The 21,561-nt window shown below is 54.9% G+C and overlaps 1 protein-coding gene across 3 annotated transcripts; it reads right to left on the reverse strand.

The window, feature by feature from the left end:
* Positions 1-940: 940 nt before the first annotated feature.
* TTLL4 (tubulin tyrosine ligase like 4) lies at positions 941-21,113 on the reverse strand. 3 transcript variants are annotated; one of them, XM_050900405.1, is made up of 18 exons: positions 19,728-21,113; positions 18,916-19,025; positions 18,411-18,474; positions 16,551-16,675; positions 16,036-16,146; positions 14,979-15,055; positions 13,860-14,054; positions 13,694-13,776; positions 12,462-12,590; positions 11,694-11,816; positions 10,057-10,155; positions 9,372-9,506; positions 8,496-8,633; positions 6,535-6,637; positions 5,722-5,932; positions 3,369-3,439; positions 2,702-2,784; positions 941-1,873 (listed from the first exon to the last, which is right to left on the reverse strand). In XM_050900405.1, exons 1-18 carry the CDS (start codon positions 21,038-21,040, stop codon positions 1,732-1,734), a joined length of 3,312 nt encoding a protein of 1,103 aa, XP_050756362.1. In that variant the 5' UTR covers positions 21,041-21,113; the 3' UTR covers positions 941-1,731. The 3 variants fall into 3 exon arrangements, with proteins under 3 accessions (XP_050756362.1, XP_050756363.1, XP_050756364.1); XM_050900406.1 differs by having other exon boundaries at positions 18,910-19,025; XM_050900407.1 differs by lacking the exon at positions 13,860-14,054.
* Between the last annotated feature and the right edge of the window lie 448 nt (positions 21,114-21,561).

A 21,561-nucleotide genomic window follows, 5' to 3' on the forward strand; every position in this document is an offset into this window, starting at 1 on the left:
CCCGGGAGCAGCCGTGGGCGAGCGGGCTGGTGGCTGCCGGGCCAAGGGGACAAAGTGGCTCCGGCTGACTCCCGGGGGACAGCTGGACCCTGGCCCATGGCGGGGTGCAAGGAGCAAAGCCCCTGTCCCCTGGTGCTACCCCAAGGCAGGGAGGAAGAGGAGGGACGGGGCAGGGGGGCTCGGTGCTGGGGCCAGGCCAGCAGGGCTGGGGTGACGTGAGGACACAGCAGCTGCCCCGGTCCCGGGTGGCCCTGGCCCCGCAGCGGTGCAGGGGGTGGGATGGGGCTGGGCCCTTACAGCTGCGCTGAGCCGGGCAGCCTGGCTCCAGCCTGGCCACCGCTGGGTGCTGGCAGCAAGGAGGGGAGCAGGCATCTCCACTTTCGGCGGCTATTTTCAGTGCTGGAGAGAAGCCGAGGAGCAATGAGATTGTCACCAAGGAGACCGGAGAAACGGGGCCCAGCTCCGGGCAGTCGGGGGGCTGCGGGGAGAGAAGGGCTTTCTGCAAGCCTCAGGGCCCACACATGGGGCTCAGCACCTTCCCTGGCCCCACGAAGCCCACCCAAGTGCCCAGCATCCCCCTACCAGACTGGGGGCACATAACCCAAAACCGGCAAGGGACCGCTCAGGGGACCCAGCCCTTCCTTCCCCTGCTGCAAGGCTGGGCTGCTCTGTCCCCCTTGGTTAATGATCTGCAGGAGAGTCCCCAAGACATAAGGCAGACCCCAAGCAGCTATGCTGGGAGCCGCTCCCCCATGCAGGGGGGCATGCTTACTTGCCATGGGGCAGCAAGAATGGGCCCCAGCTCCAGGAAGGACAGGGGAAGGGCAGGGTGGTGGCACAAATCCTTCCCGTACCAGAGCCCAGCAAAGCGTGGGGAGAGCCGAGCTGCCCCACAGACCCAAACAGGTCAGGGAAATGGAGGCAGATGGAGGCCAGGAGAGCAGCCGAGTGTTAAACTTTAATAGAAATCCTTGAGAAACAAAGGGAAAATAGAGAGCAGAGCCCAGCAGAAGAGCACCAGCCTGCAGTCCCCGCATGCATGCTGCAGGTCACCTGGGAGAGCCAACAGCCTCAAGAGGATGCTCCCTCCCTGGCAGCCCGACTGTCCCCACAACAAAGCGGAGCTATGCCGGAACCCGTGATCTCTCCCGAGCAGCGATGTGCAAGCCTGAGGTTTCTCCCAGGCCCCGAGGCTGGGGGAGGGCAGGATGTTGGCACAGGCGTTCAGAAAGGATGAAACGGGTCGGTTGGAAGTCCCAAGCCCTGCTCCTTCCAGAGGAGCAGGGTGGTGGCTGGGGACTTTTCTCCAGGGGCCAGGCTGCAGCAGGGCAGGAGCAGACTCAGCTCCCAGCAGCTCAGGACAAGCGCATGGAGACACAGGCGAGCAAGGGCCCAGCCCGTGCTGGTCGGAGATGGGAAGGCCAGGCTGACTCCAAGCTCAGCCAGCTCCCACGCAGCAAAGAAACCACCACCACCACCACATCAGGCTTTAAGAGCAGCCTAGGACAAAGGCCAGACAAACCCCACTTCCCCAGGCTTTGCCATTTGTTTTAAAAATGGAAGTCACACAGCTCTCCTCTTTGCCCAGTAAAACAACCCTCTCTAAAAACAGCCCCACAAGCAAGTGTGCAGTGCCGGGGGCTCCCACAGTCCTTGCTCTCCAGAGCTAGCTCCTGTCTCTTCCTTTGAGGTAGGTTGAGGTGTCCCTGGGGAGGGACGGCGGCCGCCTGGTCACATCACCAGGGTGGTGTCCGAGAGGCAGCCAGCAGGTTTCTGGTCGGCTCCACCAGTGCACTTGTTGAGAGGTAAGCTCTGAGTAGGGCTGGGCTCCAGGCATCTCGTGAGGTCCTCACCAGCTGAAGGGAGGAGTGTGCTGCAGGAGAAAGGAGACCCTGTGCTGCTTAGGGACAGTGAGAAAGGATCAAAAGGGCCATGGTGCAACACGCATCCGCAGTATCATTATACACAGACTCAGAGACAGGGCTGCCAGGCTCACCTACTCAATCCCCCATCCCAGGCAGCACCACTCACCCCAACAGACATCCACGACATTGATGGGACTTTATGGTCACAGCTTGATCTCCCTGCCTGCACATAAACCCAACTCCATCCTGGCCTGGGCACAGGAGCAGGGATGCCCTTTCCCTTAACACCAGGGTCCAGGGGTGTGCCTGCCCTCCATTTTGGCTCACGCAGACGAACCCCAGTCCTCCACCTCTCTGCAGGAAGCTGTCGGGGCCAGCAGCACCCACTTTGCAGCCCAGCTTTGCTCGGGGAAGCTGGCAGAGTGCGGCAGTCCCGGAGGCCTCGCTGCTCCCCCAGCCCCACACTGTGGCTGAGAGCTTCTGCTCATTGCTGGCCACATCGGAGCCCACAGAAGTGGTGCGGGTCCCTGCGGGGAACATCTTGTCAGCATGTCCTGACCATGACAACCCCAAACATCACCCAGTCCGGCTGTTCTGTGCCTCATTCCCATCCGAGCTGGGCGTACAGTGCCAAGGAGATATGCCCAGTCATGTAGACATCATGCCAGCCCCACCAGTTGGCTCTCCAGAGAGCAGAGGCTGGCTTCAGAGCCTGCAAGCTGACCTGTTCCTCTCCCCTTAGACAAAGCTGCTTTCCCTGCTGCCAGTTCTCTCAGGACACCACTCCTAAAGCCACACTGTGAACATCATGCACGTCACGGCCAGTGCAAACTCACCCCAGTCTGCCCAGTTCCAGTTTGCTGAAGCCATTTGATTGAATGCTGCTCTTCTGGAGGAAGAAAGACTTTGGCAATGACCACTGCAGGAGGAGAGAAAGACAACCAAATGGCTATTTAAGTCGTGGCAAAAATCCCTCAAGCCTGCTGGGCTCTGCCGTAGGCTGCCCTAGTGCGCTTCAGCTTGAACTGCCTCACACTGCTGTGCATCGTCACTGCCACCAGACTGTTCCCAGAATAGCAAACAGAGCAGTCTTTGCTCTCTGCTTAATGAATCCCTCTGCTGTAAGTGGGAGCAGAGCATCTCGAGGTCAAAAGAGTGGGTTTCTTTCACTGGATCAGCCTGCTGTTAAGGCACAGGAGTGACAGACGGAGATGGCTCCCTTGCGGAGGGGAATAAAGGGCAGGCCAGGTGCCAAATATGTAGGGCTGTGCCCAGTGCACCCCAGGATATTCAGATGCAAAGTACTTGCAGATCTAATATACTGAGTGGACTTCATGTTGGTGGGAGATAGAGAACTGTGGGTTCCTCCAGACTCCTGGAGGCCTTGGCAGAAAGGAAAGAAGGGACAAACAGGTAGGGCAGGAGCCACAGGAAGCAGAACAAGCAGGCTCTCTGCCCAGGCAAACAACCGCCTTCCCCTAGCTTACCCACAGCCATACGCACCGTCTGGGCCAAATCCGTCCCTGCCCCAGTGTGGTACCCTTTAACACAGCAGTTCTTCAGTAGCTCCAGACCTGGGAAGTGACAGAAAAGACAAGAAGTGAGAGTGAACGACCAAGTTTGCAGAGAGTTAAGCCTTCCCAGCTCGGGGCACGCAAACATGCTGCACGGAATGAACTGACCGCGCAGCACATGCTATGCAATAACTACTTGAACACGTGCCCAAGCCCCAGCAAAAACGGGGTAAACCAAGGGCGTTCACCCTTTGTACGAGCAAACACCAGCGAGCGCCAGCACATGGGCTGCCGCAGTGCCTGCCTTCCTCCCGGGGAGCCAGACGCACCGTGCAGCAGGCTCAGCTAAGCAGGGAAACTGGGGCAACACGGGATTTGCTGAATTAGACCAGACTGGCGGTTCCCCTGAGCTCGGTGCCTGCCAACGGCAGCACCTGATTTGGGCTGCACTGGTGAAAGTTCCTACAGTGCAAATGTAGGGCAGCTTTGGGGCCACCGGCCCCTTTCCCAGAGGAGGGCAGTTCGGGCAACCTCCTCCTTGCACAGCACCAATCAGCCGCAGCATCCCAGCACATCATCTCCTCCCTGCACGGGTCCATCTGGAGCTCGACATGGGCTGAGACCTGGTCTCCATCCCTGACAGAGGGCGAGGCTGGCATGGACCAAGCTCACTGGTGGTGTGACTGGAAGGGACCGTTCCTCCAGCCGCACACAAGACGTGCTGCTCCAGAGCACAGGGAGGTCACTTTGGAGCAGAGCCACGTGTCCAACCGCACTGAACCAGCTCCACTTCCTCCAAGGCCTCCTGCCAGCTGTCCCCACTACAGCCAAGCTCGCTGTTCACCCAGAAATATTGAGAAATCCAGGACTGCTCCCTTCCTGTTTTATTTTTTAAGAGCCTTAGAGCCATAGCACAAGCTAAGGTGCCCTGAGATTTAAGCACCAGCAGAGCAATGGCCAGGAACTTGATGCTGTCCAGCTGGGGTTACTGTGATTTGCTATACGATACCAGCCCTGGCTATAGGAGGAATCCTTGTTGTCCAAACTCTGCTCCTCAGTGACCTTTCAGCAAGCCCCAGGACCTTGGAAAAAAGCCCCACGTGTTGGGGGCTGAGAGGAGCAGGGCAGTTCGGCAGCCCTGCCCTGGCTCTGTGCATCAGCCTGGGCTTTGCACCTTGCTGGCCGGGGAGAGAGGGGGGCTGCATGGAACATACATGAATGCAAAGGGGCCAGGGGGAGGTTAGGTTTTGCTCAGAGCTGAAGAGCAACGAGGGGGTAGAGCAAATGTGCTCGCTGGGCTGCTTCGGGGAAGCTGGAGCACTGAACCAGGACCCGGGCCTGAGCAGCGAAGTTCAGGGCAGCACTTCAGTGCGGACAATGACAGGATCTTTCTTCCAGCTGACAGGAGAGCATCCAGCAAAGGTATGAGCGAGGCAAAGGACAACACATGCTGACAGCGCAGCTGGAGAGGGCTATGAGGTTACTGTCTCTCTCTGTGAAAGACTGTTACCAACCCCTTTGATATTTGCTTTTACACCAGTGAAAAGTGACAAAAGCATTTTTTTTTTTCCTCTGCATGACAGCCAGGCTAGGAGCACACATACGGTCGCCTCAGTGGAGGGCTGGCTCCTGCAGAATCCTCTCCAGCTAGATCAGATGCTGGATGGAGCGTCTGGAGCCCCAGTCTCTTTCTTTTCATGCTCTCTAACCCCTCACACTAGACCTCACTGGTTCTCTCTCCTAAATAGCCTCTACTGCTGCCCTGATAGAGACAGCCCTGGGTGAGAAGGAATTGGTCCAACCCAGCTATGCCTCATTAAAGGATGTTTTTTATTAAAATACACAGTTGTGTCCTGGAAAGGTGGAAATGATAGCTAGATTTCTAGTGTTTAGGAAAAATTCCTCTGTGTGCACACTGACAGTTTTTCATCAGTTACAAAGCGGCAGGAGACCAGGGAATAAGCCCAATTTTTCCTTCACTTCACTGATCACCTGCAAGGAGCAAAGGCCAGTGACTCCAGCTGTTTCTCCCTCAAAATAGGGCAGAGGAAAGCAGTAAGAGGCCAGAGCTACAGGTTGAAGGCAGAATCCTAGCCTGCTTCAGCCCCAGGGCACCTAGAAGTGCTAGCGCTGTGTTTACCAGAGCAGTCAGCACCTCTGATCAACTCAGAAGAAGCTTTTCGTGATATTTGGAATAGTCTGGGAGGGTAACATATTTCCTATGGCTAGTGTGCAGGCAGGCAGTGCCCCCTCAACATGCGTAGCTCAGAAGTCTCCCACGACCGCCGGCAGGCAGCCTGCCTGACTCATGTGACTGTGCCAGGCTCTCAGATGGCAGTTACCTTTGTGTTTATTCAAGTAGTATTTGAGCTCCCACTGGGTCACCAGGATGTTGAAGTAACGAGGCTGCTCAAAGAAGCGCAGGTACCGCATGGAGATGTGGGTGGGGAACACCCGCTCGAACTGCCCGCGCCGGGAATACTCATCCTCTGTCTCCACCAGGATGCGAACATCATCTGGGGTCAGGATGTCCAAGACAGAAGAATAAAAATCCTGCAGACAAGAGCAACCCAGGGTCAGGGAGAAGTGAACTACATTTTGTTGGTCCCCCTTCCCACTTTCCCACTCCTCAAAGTCTCTCAGGCAAGAGGTCTCCATGTGTCTCAGATCTTTGGGGCACAGGCCACATGGAAAATGAAGAAATCTAGGCTCAGTGGTGACATCAACACTGCACAGAGCTGAGGAGATCCCCAATTCTGCAGCCCAGCCTCTCTTACAGACACTGCCAGGTGGCACACAAGGCATGCATCCCCGCTAACCTGCATGGGGTCAGCAGGCAAAGGCTACGAGAGCTGCGCAGAGACACGAGGAGGAACAGGCAGTGCTCAGACCCTGTTTGGGGACTGGTGGGTAACGTGCCCCTCAGCACGTACCTATTTTAATGTAAAGATGAGCCAGTGCAGCAGTGGCTTAAGCAAACCCAGTTTATTTCTGACCAGCTGTCTTGTAACACACTGGAGCCCAGGTGCTCCCCATCACCTGGCTGTCCCCACAGAGGGGCACAATCTGGAGAGGGACAAGGGACAGACATGTGGGACTGGTTGGGACAGCGGCTTGGCAGGACAGCGCAAGTATCAGAGGGGATTGTGTCATACCTGGTCAGGTATCTTCTGTGTCAAGTAATAGGCCTTCTTCATCTTCTCTGCTATGAAATGCTCAGATGCTGGCCTGGGCTTCTCCTTCAAAGCACTACCCAGACTGAGGACACAAGAAGAGGCAGTAGAGCATTTAAGCGGAGAAGACAAAGTCCTGTCATGGCAGAACTGCTCCCAGCAACTTCTGTCAGAGCAGTGACACCCTCAGGAAGATGCTGTGGAGGAGAGAATGCTTTCTCCAAGGATTTCACTAGTTGCGAGATCAGTGATGCACCCACAGCCTTGTGCATCAGCACAGCACCCAGGAAGGATGTGGGCAGGGGAACAAGGAGGGCCCTGCCAGCTCCTCGCTAAGGCATTTCAGTGTTCCTTCATCCAAAAGGTGAACCACCACCTCACACCCACACAGGATGCAAGAGGGCCAAAGACACACTGTGACCTGATTCACAGCACTTGAAGCCTGGTGGGATCTCATGTATACATCCCGCTTGGAACGCAGCTTCCTAACTGTACCCACAGGGCTGGGGGTACAAGTACTCGGTACTGGCGCTGTGCAAGAAAGGAGAGAACTCTTAGATCAAAAACTTCCTCCTGCATCATCCAAGAACTCTCAAGACTCTCATTCAGCTCCAGCTCCACATGCCATGGGAAATCCTGGCCTTTTGTACGATCTGACCAGCAATCATCTAAACTATTCTAAGTACCCAGCTGAACCATTTGGGGATGCCAGAGGCTGGGAGATACTTGTCCAACACCTTTTAACCCTTTTATCAACACAGCTAATTTGTTCTGCTGCTGCAAAAATAATCAGTTGTGTGCGGATCCAAACAGGGAGAGCAGAGCCTTGAGGCTGTGTTGCATGGTGCTTGGGGAACATACAGGTCTACTGGAATTACGCCCATATGCAAAAAAACCCTTCATATCCTTCCCAGGGCAGGAGATATGGTTAAGCAAGCTTGCCCCTGGATGCAGGAACTCTGGTAATGCATCATCTGAACCATGTTAAGGATCTGCTTAATCCCCTGCGGGTCCCTCCGAGGACACCTGCCCTTCAGCACCTCCATCGCAAGCCGCAAACGAGCGCATGATCAAAGCGCCGCAGATGAGTTGGCGAGAGCTCCCCGGCTGGAACAAGCCCGCGCTCCAAGCTTCTCCCTTTGCTGAAGGCAGGGCAGGCGAAGGGCAAGAGTCCCATCTTTCGGCGTGCCCATACATCACCGCGTGCTGGTGCTCGTCCCAGCAAGCTGCTCCTTCAGTGACACATGGCCAGCAGCCACTCTGCTGCAGGGAACAGGACTGATTTCCCCCTCACCATCAGGTTTGAAATCAGTATAAGCCCAAGCTGTGGTGAAACACAGAAGGAGCAGGGGCCTGGGTGGACACACGCCCAGGAATCAGCCTTATGCAAGAAACAGTCATGTTAGCTGCAAGGTAAGACTGTGCACATCCCTACCCATTGGTCTACAGCCTCTGACACCTGCAGTCCTGCCTAAGGAACAGATCACTCCAGCCTTTGAAAAATAACAGGTGCTCCTCTTGCTCAAGGCAGCAGCACATCAGCCCTGGGGTAGAGGGTAAGCGGATCCAGCCCCAACACAGCCAGGCAGCCAGCCCTCCAAGCAAACGGAGAGGCAGTGCAGCTCAGCATCGTGTTAGTTCTGGCAGGGGGAAGGAGAAGAGAGCACGACTCGACTAACTGCAGAGCAAGCACAAATTACTCTGGCCTCACTTCCAACTATGGAAGTTGGACCTGCAGAGAGGGCATAAATCCTTCTGCCTTGAAGAGACCGCAGCAACCAGATACCCAGGCAATGATGCAAGTCCCTCAGACCCACAGCTGAAGGACCAGCAAGCACAGGCTCTAAACAGCATAGAAACCAGCATTTGCTGGGCTGCAAGCAGCCCCCAGATGAAATCCCCCAAGAGAAAAGCCTGCCTCTCTGACAGAGAAGGGAGCTGACCTGCAGGCTGAGCCACTTCTTGTCTGTGGCCTTGAGGCCATGCTGTCCGTGCTGGGCAGAACAAAGCCTGCGAGGTTGAGGAGGTCCCGGATCATCTGGCCCTTGATGCTCACATCCAGCGGGGAGTTGGAGTGGAGGCTGCAGGGAGGAAGCATCACAGCAGTCTGAGTGCTAGAATGGAGGTGCCGAGCGCCACGGCCCCAAGATCACTTCCTGGGTTAATGCCAACTGAGATACAAAACCCAGCCTGTCCCTCACCTCATCACAGACAGCCACGGGACATTGAGAGAAAAATCCTGACAACAGCTCTTTGAATGGGGGCTCCCCACCAGAAATGGTTCATTTCTCCCCCTCTTCCCAGATTTGTTGGAAACCAGCAAATCCACCCCCAGAGCCCTGTGTGGGACCATGGCTCTGTGTCCAGCTCATGCCCATCCACTCTCGCAGGCAGGAGAGGCCGTGCTCAGGTACACTGCAGCTCCCGGCCCTGCCTGCACAGCCGACACTGCGCAGCCGGGTGCCGTCAGCAAGCAAGGAACGGTGCACGAGGCAGTGGAGCCGCTGATCACTTCTGCCCACGCAAAGAAGAAATCTCTACCATCACCCATTCCCTATATGACACATCCCTTCTTGGCCTTCCTTTTTTAACGTACTCTTCCCTGGCTCTAGCTGGAGCATGCCCAGCAAAGCTTTCTGAGCTGCAGATGGATGTTGCTTTCGCAGACAGGGAGGACTTTGATTCCTGCAATCTGGAGAAGGAGGCTTCAAAGCCCACAGTCTTTCAGCACAGGGTGCAGGGGACATCATGAGCCAAATTCACTTTGTGGTAAAAGAAAGGCCATTATCCGCTCTGCTGCGGCTCAGAATCTGCTTTACCTTGGGGAAATGTTGACCTCTAAGATCCAGGGCTTGAGGTTTTCATCCAGCATGATATCAAATCCAAACAGCTCATGGCAACAATACGGCCGCCGCACGTACATCTTCACCAGGCTGTTCACATAGGGCTCAGATCTACAAGCCGAGGAAAAAACGCTTGTTTCCAACAGTCAGACAGCACACGCTGCCAGTTCTGAGAGCGTATGCAGTCACATGCTGTGGGAGCAGGTGGGCTGAGAGACCAATGCAGGCCTGTGAGCTGCTGCTGCTGCACCGTGTATGGATCCAGCATTGCATCCTGAGCATCCCTGCTCTGTCAGGCAGGATCCACCTCTGAACACAAGATCCGTCCTGCAGCAGGGGACCTTTTTTCTCAGGCACCCTGGCCAAGGCACGGGAGCAGGTGGCAAGCTGGGCAGTGTCAGGTACGCTGCACCCTCCTGGCCTCCCCCCTGCACTGCAGGCAGACTCAGGAAATGTAAGGTCTATTTACCCATTGCAGCTACTGCAGCATGAGCATAAGTAACAGGATGAAAGGAAGGATCCAGAGAGAAATACTGAAGCCAACAGCAGTGGTAGCATTTAGATTAAGAGCAAAAGGACCGGGCTGAGAGGGGACTGGAGAGCCAGAGGGGCCCGCGTGCACCCCACAGCCAGGCACAGAGCAAGGGGTGCCAGGACTCACGCAATGATGGTTTTGATAACGATGTCCTTAATCTTCTCCCAGATGGCCTCGCTATTAACTCCCTTCTGGCTCAGGTAACTCCAGAGAGCTTTGAGTGCCCTGGGAGAGAGAAAGCAAAGGAGGTAGCTCTGCAGCCCCTTGCTGCCCAGCCCTGTTAGGGGAGCGAAAGCAGCAGAGGGGAGCCTTGACAAAGCTCTTTCCTGACACGGCCATCCTTCTGCCATCCTCAAACCTCTCAGCTCCTGGTTGCTGCCCTCCGCAGCCTGGCCCCTGGTCTTGTCGGCCCAAGCTACTAGGAACATAAATCTGTCATAGACTTGTCCCAGCACTGGAGTAATAGGTCCCAAATTAGCACATGAGCAAGGTAATTCAGGCCCAGATCTTCTCTTCCCTCCCCCTCCATGTCCTCAGCAAACCTCCCCTTCCTGCAGGCCTTCCCCCGCAGCACTGCAAAGCAGCTCAGCAGGAATCCAGCAAGACCCCCATAAATCTTTTAGGTAGAGCCATTTCAGTGAGGCTTCAAGGGTGGAGAAAAATTTTTGAAAAACGTGGAGAACGAGATGGTAGGGGGCAGCATCTCTGCTTTTATAGGAGTTTCCCACACCATACCGAGCACTGCAAGCTACCCTGACACTGAGCCAAGGATGCTCAGATGTTGCTCAAGTGAGACTGTGTGGCTAATGGCCAGGAGTCCAAAGGTCACGTTTCCTGTGTACAAGATGGAGTGGATTACAGCCACTCTCATCTTTAACGTGGGAGCAGCCAGCTTTGACTTGCATGGCGGTACTGAAAACCCACACAATCCAACCCCCATGGGATTTCAACTGCTGGGGGACAGCAGACCCTTCTCAAAGTCCCAGTGGAGGAACAGACCACTGCGCAGCAGGTCCAGGTCTGAGAAAGCAATCCTACCACAGCAAACCACGTTCTGCAGCTCCCTTTGAAGTGAAGTAGCCCTGCCCAGGCCCATGAGTTGAGAACTCTATCCTGCACTATTTTTAAAAGAGTTCAAACACCGCTGTGGAATCAGAGACAAGTGCCTGGGGCCTTGGATCAGTCCACCCATGGGACAGCAGGGAACAGGAACTCCTGCAAGACTGCAGCCCTCCTCCCAAATGCCTAGAAATGGCACTGCTGCTCCTATTCACACCGAGTAGCACATAAATTATCAGTTTTGCACCAGGACTGTCCCTTTCTCTGCCTCCACAGGGAAGTCAAGAGTGAGACGGGCAGAAACTCCCATCTAGCCAATTTAAGCATCACAATTGCCCATTCAACTTCTAACAGCAAAAAATCAGATTCTGCTTTAACCACATCCCATCGCCCCCGCAACAGGGCAAGGGGATGAATGAGCACAGATGAGAGCAGTGTTGGAAGCAGGGAACGGCACAGACACAGGCAGGATGAATGGCAACCACAGCCCAGGCAGCAGCGGACAGGATGAGTCACAAGCGAGGGAGACTGTCCAGATTCCATCGACACTAACCCATGCTAAAAATCACTCTGCTCCTCCAGTTTCCCCAGACGGGAGCAGACGATACAGGAAGTACCTTCAAGTTTTGGGTAGGAATACTGAAAAAAGGCTGACTTCACAGGGAACAGAAAGAGCTGCCCTGTGCCCTAAAAGCAGCACCTACCATTTGTGTCCCTGACAAGCAGTCTCATCCGAGTTGGACTTGTACTCTGTGTTCTTCTTGTTCACACTGTAGTTGGTCAAATGCATGAACTTGTTGCTGAGGCTCTTCATCGAGGAGGAGTACCTGGAGGAGGCAATAGAAGCACAAGCAGTCTGAGCTTGAACTGGCTGCCCCCAGGCCCATGGGGCAGGCAGAAACTCTGTTCTCATCTCAGACCACTCTCGGCCACCCACCAGCTCTGCTGCCTCCCTTTCCCAGGCTGCCTGGAGCTCTTTGTCCCCCCAGGCTCAGAGCTGATGGGACCAAGCATGAGACACAGAGCAGGCTACCTTGGGGCAGTGGGATGCAATCCCACTCTCACAGCATGTCCTTAAGAAAAGACCAGAGCATTGGTGAGCAAAAGCACTGATGGAACTGCAGCAGCTCAAGGCAATATAGTCAAAACTGGAGGAAACATCTCAATTTCTGGTATGCCAACTCTTATGCAGTATGAAGCACAGACAGTGTATTTCAAGAACTGCTTTACACTAAGCTGATCTTGCCTTGGGAAAGGTGGATGAATGAAGCATCCTCTCACATTCCCTTTCAACACTGTCACCTGCAGTGACCCCATGTGTTTCCAAACTGCTTCTTAAGCAAGCAAGCTACAGCTTTAAGCATCACTGTATACGGGATGACTCCCTCCTGCCCCAGCCGAGGCAGGTACCACAGCCACACATGCCTCAGTGCTGAGGCAGCCCCCCAGCACTGCTCTCCCGCACAACCTACTTGCAGCTAGCGAAGCGAACCAATCCATCCTTGAACAGGTAGACCCTGAGGGGATCGTAGCAAGTGACGTAAACGTAGATCCTCAGGTCGAACTTCTTTCCGCCAATGAGGTAGGGTTTGTGCAAATATCTGCAGAGGGAAGCAAGCACCAGGGGACGGTTATGATCTCCATGTGCAGGAACATCTCTAGCTCCCACCTCAGAAGGCTTGGCAAAACCAGGGATCAATACAGAAGCCCTTTTGCACAGCATTTCCAAGTTAGGTGTATCACAGTCAAAACGAGAGAGAAAAAAGCTCTCCCATGCATGGGGAGATCCTGCAGTACATGAGCAGTATTCCCTTCTGCTCAGTTCCATTTTGAAGAGATTATTCCCTGGCTCTAAGGCACAGTAGCTTTTCCACACCCACAAGACTGATCACAATATTCAGGAACATCTAAGACATGCAGTGGGCCAGCCACAGATGGTTTCGTTCAGTGAGCAGAAACAATTGGAAATTTTCATCCAAATAATTTGATTATTCACCCCAGAAGTTCATGATTTTCCATGGGAAAGCTTATCACTTTGCATGGGAAGTGGACAGGGAGAACAGACAAGCCAACACAGCAGTTCCTTGTCTGCCAAACACCAGGCAGTTTTCCTGCCCTCACAAGAACCTTCCCAGAAAGCAGCCTCAAACCAAGATGAGCTATTCCATTTTTCTGCAGAAGGGGAAGGAGATTCTGAAAATTCTGTTATTTCAAGAAAACCCTTTGACCAATGTCCACACACACAGAAGCTCTTACTGACTCATTCTAACTTGGATAAGAACAAATCTTTGACAATTGCCACCCCTTCCCTGGGACTTCTCTTCCCACTGTGCTTGTGAGCACTGGATAAGGTTTGTTTGCCTCCAAAGCTGCCAAACACCAGAGTACAAAGCAGTGGGAGCAGGATCACAGCAGAGCTGAAGCTGATCACCTGCCAGACAGAAGCTCCAGAAGGCCCGTGGAGCCAGTTTGTACCTGAGACCTCAAAAATCTACGCAGAGACAGCAGCACTCTGGTAAGCCCAGCTGCAGCTGACAGAGCCAGACTTCCAGCAGCAGTATTACACCCAGGCAGTCAAGAAGTTTCCAGATGCAAATCAGGTGCTTTTGCTCTGCCACATAGTGGCAGTGGCCCAGACCTGGCCAGAGAGACTAGACACTAGGAGGTCCCAGGCTGTGTGTCAGCCTTGTTTTCTTTCACTCACCTCTGTACCAGCAGCGGTCTCCTTTTTGGGAGCTGGCTCCATTTGTGGATGACCTGGATACCAATGCCTCTTGCTGATGCTGGCTGCAAAACACAAACAAGAAGGGATCAGATCTTCTCCCTGCAGCTACAATGGAACAGAGGACTGAACTCTGCTTTGCGCTTACTGGTTTCACAATCCATTTCTGGCGGCTAGCTCCTTCCTCCCACGCTTTCCTGAGTAATTTGATGTCCTGGGGCAGGATGAAGGACTGGGGGAAGAAGTTAAACTCCTTCTTCCCACAGCGAGCCTGCATCTTCAACAGGTTACGCCACAGACGGTCCTTTCTCCCAATTTGAAATGAACCGGGGAAGTGGTTTAGCTGGAAAGGAACCCAGATGCTGTGAGATCTCCCCGCTTCCCCACCTCCCTGCCCACCCGTTGCTGCTCCCTGGCCAGCGGATACATCCTTTCTGAACACAGTGCAGGGTAATGCTCTTTGCTCCCCTCCCAGGACTGCACCAAGACAAGACCCACCTGCTCCTGAAGCTTTGCAGGGACAAGCACACACACGATGACCCACACCGGCTACAAAGCCAGCAGCTGCCACCTCGTCCCTTCTGATGTCTGAGCAGCTGCAGGGCACTAACCCTCAGCCTTTGAGCTTCCTCTGGCAGTATCCTCCACTCCAGTGGTTTCCTACTTGCTTCTAAACTGTAGAGTCCTGCCCATGCAACACAAGCTCTGGGGACAGAAAGACCCCGCAGCAGGACAGGAACAGGGCTGGAGGCTGCTAGCTTCCAAATCTGGATGCTGCCTCAAGACCAAGCAGTTTGGAGCATCACAGCTCTCCAGAACAAACGTGTATGTGCGACAGATATCAAACCTCTGGTCCCTTGCATGTTCCCCAAGCCATGGGCCACTCCTGACCCTTTTGTGATCTGAGTTAGGTACATCCCCTCTGGCTGCGGTGGCAGGGAGGGCACTGGCCCTACCGCTCAGTTCCGCCAGAGGAAGGACTGCCTTAAGCAACAATGACTGAATTTAAAGGAGCTCACAAGTGAACACAGCTTGGCTACAGCCTCAGTCTGCAAAAGAGCCACCCACACAGCGGGGATGCTCACCCAGCTGTGCCTGTCTCTTGGGCTCATCTGCCAGCACAGGAAAGCCAGCTGCCACGCTCTGGAAGGGACACCGCAGGGACAGCCTGCACAGCAAACACCTGGCCCTGAAGAGAGGGGCACCCAAACTGCTCCCAACACACCCTCAATGCACATGAAGGAGGTCAGCCCAAAACATCCCCTACCTTCTGGTGCTCCCTGATGGATCTGAAGCTGGGGGATTTCATGTGGTGGCCCCAGCAACCCAGCCAGTCATTGCTTTCTGCAAGAAAAACAGAAAAGTCCATGATCGAGTACGCTGCCACCCACAATGCCCGCTCAACCTACCAGCACCCCATCTCCTGGGGCTAGCAGAAGTGTGCCACGGATGCTGCACAGCAATAGCACAAAGCACTCATACTGGCTACCGCAAAGCTGCCAAACCAAGGCTGTGAGTGGGATCCAGTTAACCAGGTGGGTCATATCCTTGCAAACGTGATTGTTGCAGGGATCTGGGCAGACACAGGGCCAAAGGAATGGCTTTAATCCCCCAGCACCCTGACCTCCCTGCTTTACAGCAGGTGAATGAAGCAGTTGGCTGATCAGCGCTGCACTGCAGAGGGACATGTAGGATTGCAAGACTTCCTACGTCTTACTCTGCCCTGCGTGTCCCATTATAGCCCCAAAACGGTCTGCACAGAGGTCTCCTGATACGTGCAGGAGCCCCATAAGTACTGCTGGGAGATCACACTCCAGGGTGTGGATCATAGCTGCAAATGCTCAGTGCTTCCCCATCCCTCTCCTATATATCTCTTCAGTGACAAGATCCCAACTCTGAGAACTCTCTGGCTATGGTCAGAGAGGATTGCTTGTTGCTCAGCACATGGGGACAAGGGACAGTGGTGCTGGGGTCAGCACCAGATGAGTGCCAGCCTCCTTAGAGTGGCAGCACCATCTAGAGGCACAGCTCAAACAAGCCAGAGTACAGCTCTGCTGCCCCAGACGCTGCCTCAGCTCCTGACAACCCAGGAGTAAGTCCTCGTGGTCCACGCCAGGGACAAGTCAAGAGGGAGATCAGGCCCTGCCAGGACCCACAGAGCTCGGATACTGTGGGTCAGACAGGCAGAAATGGGAACCCAGCATCCTGCGCTGCTGAGCCTGTATCGCTCCTGCTCTTCGCAGTCAGTCTGCCTTCTCGTACCCACAGGCTGGAGGCGAGGGAGGACATGACGTGTCGGATGCTGCCAGCCTCCCACAGCTTACTTTTGCTGACTCTGAAGTGGGACCTGCCAACGGTTTGCTTCACTATGTTCGGCGTGACTGCGCACATTTTCCATCGCAGCAGCTTCCTTTGCTCCCAAGGCAGCTTTTCCACTAGGAAGGCAAAAAGATAAGGACAGAAGGAAAACAAACGCAATACACGGATTTTCTACAGCTGCACCCAGGGAAATTCTTATGGTTTGCTGCACAGGCACCAGGCCTGCAGAGGAGGGTGCGTAGCCCCCTTCACAAAACTAGCATGGAGCAGAAGACTCCATGGCTGGGCGAGATCCAGGACACTAGAACATTTGGTGGTGGCAGCCTGACTCATGCTCCAGGCTGCAGGAGCAGCCGTCATTTTACTCCAGCCCTTTCGATCTCACAGCGGTGCTGGGTCTCATCACAGGAAGGGTGAAGGGGAGCTGCTGCCGGCCAGCTCCCAGCTGTGCGCTGGCACCGCTGCTTGCTAATCACGGGCTGGGCGCTCTCACCCTGCACGGCAACAGACCCCGGCTCACCTCTCTCATCCCGAGTACTGAAGTAGATGGTTGGAGGCACATTAGGGAATAAACTGCAGACAAGAGCTGGTTTGAGCGCTTTCTCCTGAGCCTCAGCAGGCTGGGCCAGGCACTCGATGCAGTTCCTAGGGGAGATGAAGCAGTAGGCAGTTGGCTAAAGGTGAAAAGTAGCACAGGGAGGAAGGGGGAAGCCAGAAGGATCCTTGATCCTGGTATCAAGAATTTGCATCATTGCAATGTGGTGCAAGCAATGGGCGCTAAGGTCAGTAACCCAGTCTGCAGTGATGAGGGGGTGAGCTTGCAATGAATGCACATGCCAAGTGTTGTAACCCCTGCAGGTTTTGTGTTTTGCCGGGGCAAGGGGTGGAGTCTGTTACATGACAAACCCTATAACCTCGTCCACAGGAATAAGGGGTGGAGGTTGTAATGCATATATGATTCAGCTGTGGTAATCCTCTTGGTTTTGGTGTGTTGCAGGAAAGAGGGCTGGAGTTTTACCGACTGTATGTACACCTTCTTACCACAGCAATCCCTAACACCTGGGAGGAAGGGCAGAATTTATAACATATCTATTAAGGCTGTGATGACACTAAAAGTAGAGTTTATAATGAACATATATTCAAATATATGCCACTGCAGCCAGTGGAAGAAGCCACACCAGAGCAATCCACTAAGGAACAAAGAGCAGCAAAAGAAAAGGAACCACAACACATTGACCCAAATCTCCCAGGCCACCCCTCACCTCCCTGAAGGGACTGAGTGTAGCCTGCGGCGAGGGGGTTGGCAACCAGGACGGGGGAAGAAGAGGTGTTTTCCCTAAGTCCTTGTATGTATTTTTTTTTTTCACTACCAGAATTGGTAATTAAAAGTTTGTTAATTGGCAATAAGTTATATTGATTAACTTTCCCTGGCACAAAACCGGTTTTGCCCACAACAGACTGAAGGCAGGAGACAGCTGCAAAGGCTTTGAGGCCAGCCCAGTGCACAGCCCGCACAGAGAAGCGGCCAAAATCCCTCCCTCCGCACTGCAGGACGCATTTGGCCCAAGCGCTGCTTACCCCCATCCGCCCCCAGAGGCCAACCAGCCACGTCCTGCCAGAAACAGCTGCTGGTCCAATTTATGTCACCTCTGCAGGACTTTCACAACCACATGTGCACACCCAGAGCCCTGCAGCACCCTGAGGTTCAACACTTGCTCGCAGGAAGCCTTCCTCGTCTCCCAGGTGAGTTATGGCATGATGGAAAGCAGCAAGTTGTCAGGCAGACAGCAAAGTCCGAGGCAGCCCTGGTGCAAGGGGCAGCACAGCTGCAAGGACCAGCTCCCGTTGCTGGATGGGCAAGAACAGGTCCCACAAAGGTCTGTCAGGAGTCACGGAGGCAGGGCTCAAATGACCACAGGCTGACTAATCCTCCCCAGAGAAACCTCCCTCCAAAAGCTAAAGAAAAACCCAGGCTCCGGCGCTTGTTTCTAGGATGCAATGCTGAGACACAAGACCCCAAGGAGCTTTTGCAATCTCTGGCCCAGGACGCCTCCACTCTGCTTCATCTGCAAGGCAACAACACTGCAAGAGCACAATTTAATCCAGTAAACCTAACCCAGCAACTGGCAGTGGCAGTGAAATTAAGACCCCTGTTTTGCTGTGGTGGATGCACCCTCAGCATTTTGCAGGCTGCTGTCTGTAGCAAGAGAAGTAGCTTTGGTCTGCAGCATAGCAAGGAAGCTCATTTTGGTCGGGAAGCCTGTTGCCTTTCACTCCATTCCCGCACATGCTACAGCTCCCCTCTATCACCAGGGAGGGCAGAGACGGACAAGTTTGGACAAAGATGCCAGGTTCAATGCACTATTTAACAGCTACTAACCTGGACACAAGAGCCACAGAGCCACTGGATGACACGCCAGCGACACAGGAAGCATCGGAGTCACCTGCAAGAGGGGACAGACTCAAGTTTTGTCTCCGTAGGGAGTGAATGCACACAGAGTTAGGAAGTGAAGAGAGAAAACAAATGCTCCAGGGGACAGACCCCTCCCAGCTGCCCCAAATCCTTGGCTCCTGGGTTTTGCCCACTAATTGGTGGCATAAAAGGCAGGGCAGGGGGTGGACCTGACAGTCCTGCACAGAGAGGAGATGGGTGAGTTTTGGAGCAGGACAGTGGTGAACCCTAGCCTGCTCCCCAGAGGAGCCCATGCAGTTCCTCCTTGCTGCTACATCGCTTTTGGGTTCAGCACAATCTCTAGGTCATCCTGAAATGACAGCATGAATGTAAGACAGGAGGGCAGCTGTGCTCACCCCCAGCTCCCAGACGGCCCCCACACTCCCCATCTTGAGGCATGGAGCACAGCCTTCCCCGGGGAACCAGCACTCACTGTCCTCATCCTCCTCCTGACTGCAGCTCTCGTCCAGGCCATCAGGAAGTTCTTCCTCTGCTTCGTCCTGGTGATGGCTCAGCTCCAGCGGCAACTGCTCAGCAGTGGCACTGGGACAAAGGACATCACATCAGAAGGAGTGGCACATGCTTTCCGGGGCCAAAAGACCCAGAAGCCCACAAGACAGCATGAGGTAATGTGGGCAGGGGAGTGACAGCACTGCCCTCCTTAGTGCTAATGTACAAGCATTCATCCCAAGCTAGCAAGATGGAGAGGCCCTAGGGCACCCTGAGAGGGAACATTTTCCAGAGCAGCCAGAAAGAAAGAGGCACAAGGACACCCTCTCCCAGCAGGAGAGCAGGAGCAGGAGCTCCGTGTCCTTGCACCCTCCCTGTCCTGCATCAGCTTCATGTTCCTTTAGGAACCCATGTCTCTGCCCAGGAAAGCCTTGCTGGACCTGGCTCAACAGCAGGCTTCACCCAACATATGTGCAGAGCCTGCCACAGCAGGTAAGGCCGTGTGACTGTGCGGGGAGCGAGCTAGAAATGCCACAGCAATTCCATACTGTGGCTGAAGGAGAAAGTGGAAGGGCTCGGAGCCACCCCGAGTGCCTGCATCAAGCTGGGGGTGGCAGGAAGGCTCCCCCAACACCAGGATGCCACAGATGGGTTTTGCTCAGGGACACAGCCCATGGTTATCCTTACGGCCACCCCCGTAGTGTCCACAGTGCATCCTCTCGCAACACACAAAGATGCAACGGCCAGCCCACCCCATCCTGCCATGGCCTCCCTCCTCCTCCTGGCTCTACTTACTCGAGCTTTACCGGGAGGACAGCCTGGGCCCATTTCTCCTCTTTCTCCAGTTGGATGGTGGACATCTGAGTTGCCACTTCGGAGACGGCAGCGAGGTGTGGAGGCTCTGCTCTTGCCACCCGGTCCCCACCGTGTGGGCTCAGCATGCTCACAAGCCGGCAGTCGGCGTTGCGGTTGGGAGAGCCAGCGCGCGAGGCCAAGAGATGGACGCTGATACGCTTAGTGCAGACAACGGCACCATCGGTGCCTATAAGGCTCGATTTACCATTAAGGCAATGGCTACCCAGCTCCAAGTTCAGAGGAGCGATGGTTTCTTTCGGGGTGAGCTGCGCTATGATGTGCTGCCCCCACCTGCTGTTCCAGTTGGACAGACTGCCCACGTTCATAAGGCCAGAGCTTTTGACTTCGCGTCCAAAGCCGTTGTGTGTGGCAGTCTGTCCAGCTAGCTGCTGCACAGCCTCCGTGAGGCTGATCTCCGGCTCCTTTTCTTTTAAGCTGTGCGCTCTCCTCTCAGCGTCCTCCTGCAAGCACTGGTCCTTCCTGAGGATCGAACTGCTGGGCACAAGGGTCAGGGAGGGGACTGCGGTTTGCTCCAACACAAGGTCGCTGCTTTTCACTGCTCCGTTGACCAGGCTGCTGGGGGAGCTGTCTCCATTGTCCCCGGAGTGCGGCCATGAGGCGATGGGGAAGCTGTGGGTGTTTTTCACCTTCTTGATCTCCAGTGACTGCAGCAAAGGCACTTTAGCACTGCTTGGCCGTAGGAAGGAGTTGTTATCAAGCACTGGTCTGCAGGAGCTGGAAGCCTGCTGACCTGAGCTGAGGGCAGAGCCTTTGACCCCAGTCCCAGAGTGCTCCTCTGCCAGTGCAGGGAGCAGGCAGGGCTCCATCAGCAAGGAAGACATCACCCTTCTTGTGGCAGAGCCAGTGTCCAGAGGGCTTCGGAAAGGAAATCCGTAGGGCTTGGGTCTGAGGCAGGAGCGTCGGTAGAGCAGAGCGCTCCCGCCGAGGTCCAGGCAGGGCTGGGCCAAGGGCAGGCTTGGGAGGGTGTCTTCACTGGGGTGTGTGTGGCATAGTGACGGTGGGCACAAGGAACAGGACTGCTGCAGAGGGATCCCTGAGGGCAGCAGGCTGCGATCCTGGAAAGCACTCACATACTTCTTCTCTAAATTCCAGATGGGTTTCGCCTGCTGCTGAGCGAGGTGCCAGGCCCGGCGCAGCTGAGCTCTCCCTGTCAGGAGGGTGCCTGACTCGAGCCCAGTGCTCTTCTCCTGTTTGGGGCCCAGATTAGCGCATTCTGGTCCTGCAGAGGCCATGTAGAGCCATAGCACATGAGGCACAGGCGAGTCAGTTGTCTACAGCAGCATCTTTGCTCGCCTGAAACAAGATGACAGCATGAAAGGTGCTGTTACCCTGGCAGGGCAAAGCACCCAGCCCAGTGCCCCAGGAGGGGAGCAGGGCGAGCTGTTTTCCCTGCAGGATGAAAAACCACATCTCCATCTGCTGAGCTCCCCGAGAGCCTCCTGGGATCAAGTCAAAGGAAGAGCTGGCATCTCACATGAAACCCACACGCAGCCCCAGCACAGCAGCCCCGGCTGCAAGGAGAGGCCGCCTGCCTGCCTCGGACCCAGCACGGCAGCCGGAGCCTGCTCCCATGGGTCTGCGTCTCCAAACTGCACTGTGCTCCACCACGAGCTCTCCCAACTCCACCACAAGCCCCAAAACAAGCCCCAAAACATCTGCTTCTTTTTCTTCCCCCCACTCCTTAAAGCTTCATCTCCCAAGGTCACACAACTAGGCAAGAACCTCAGCCCTTGCTTTTAAAAGGAACATGTTT

Source organism: Gymnogyps californianus, chromosome 7, assembly GCF_018139145.2.
Source record: "Gymnogyps californianus isolate 813 chromosome 7, ASM1813914v2, whole genome shotgun sequence".
In the NCBI taxonomy this organism is placed as follows: domain Eukaryota; kingdom Metazoa; phylum Chordata; class Aves; order Accipitriformes; family Cathartidae; genus Gymnogyps; species Gymnogyps californianus.

Coding starts and splice junctions, on each gene's coding strand:
- TTLL4 (XM_050900406.1), bottom strand. CDS start 21,040: ATGGCCTCTGCAGGACCAGAATGCGCTAATCTGGGCCCCAAACAGGAG. Junction 15,056..16,035: donor CCACTTCAGAGTCAGCAAAA/GTAAGCTGTGGG, acceptor TTTTTCTTGCAG/AAAGCAATGACTGGCTGGGT. Junction 8,634..9,371: donor GAGGTCAACATTTCCCCAAG/GTAAAGCAGATT, acceptor TCCTCCCTGCAG/CCTCCACTCCAACTCCCCGC.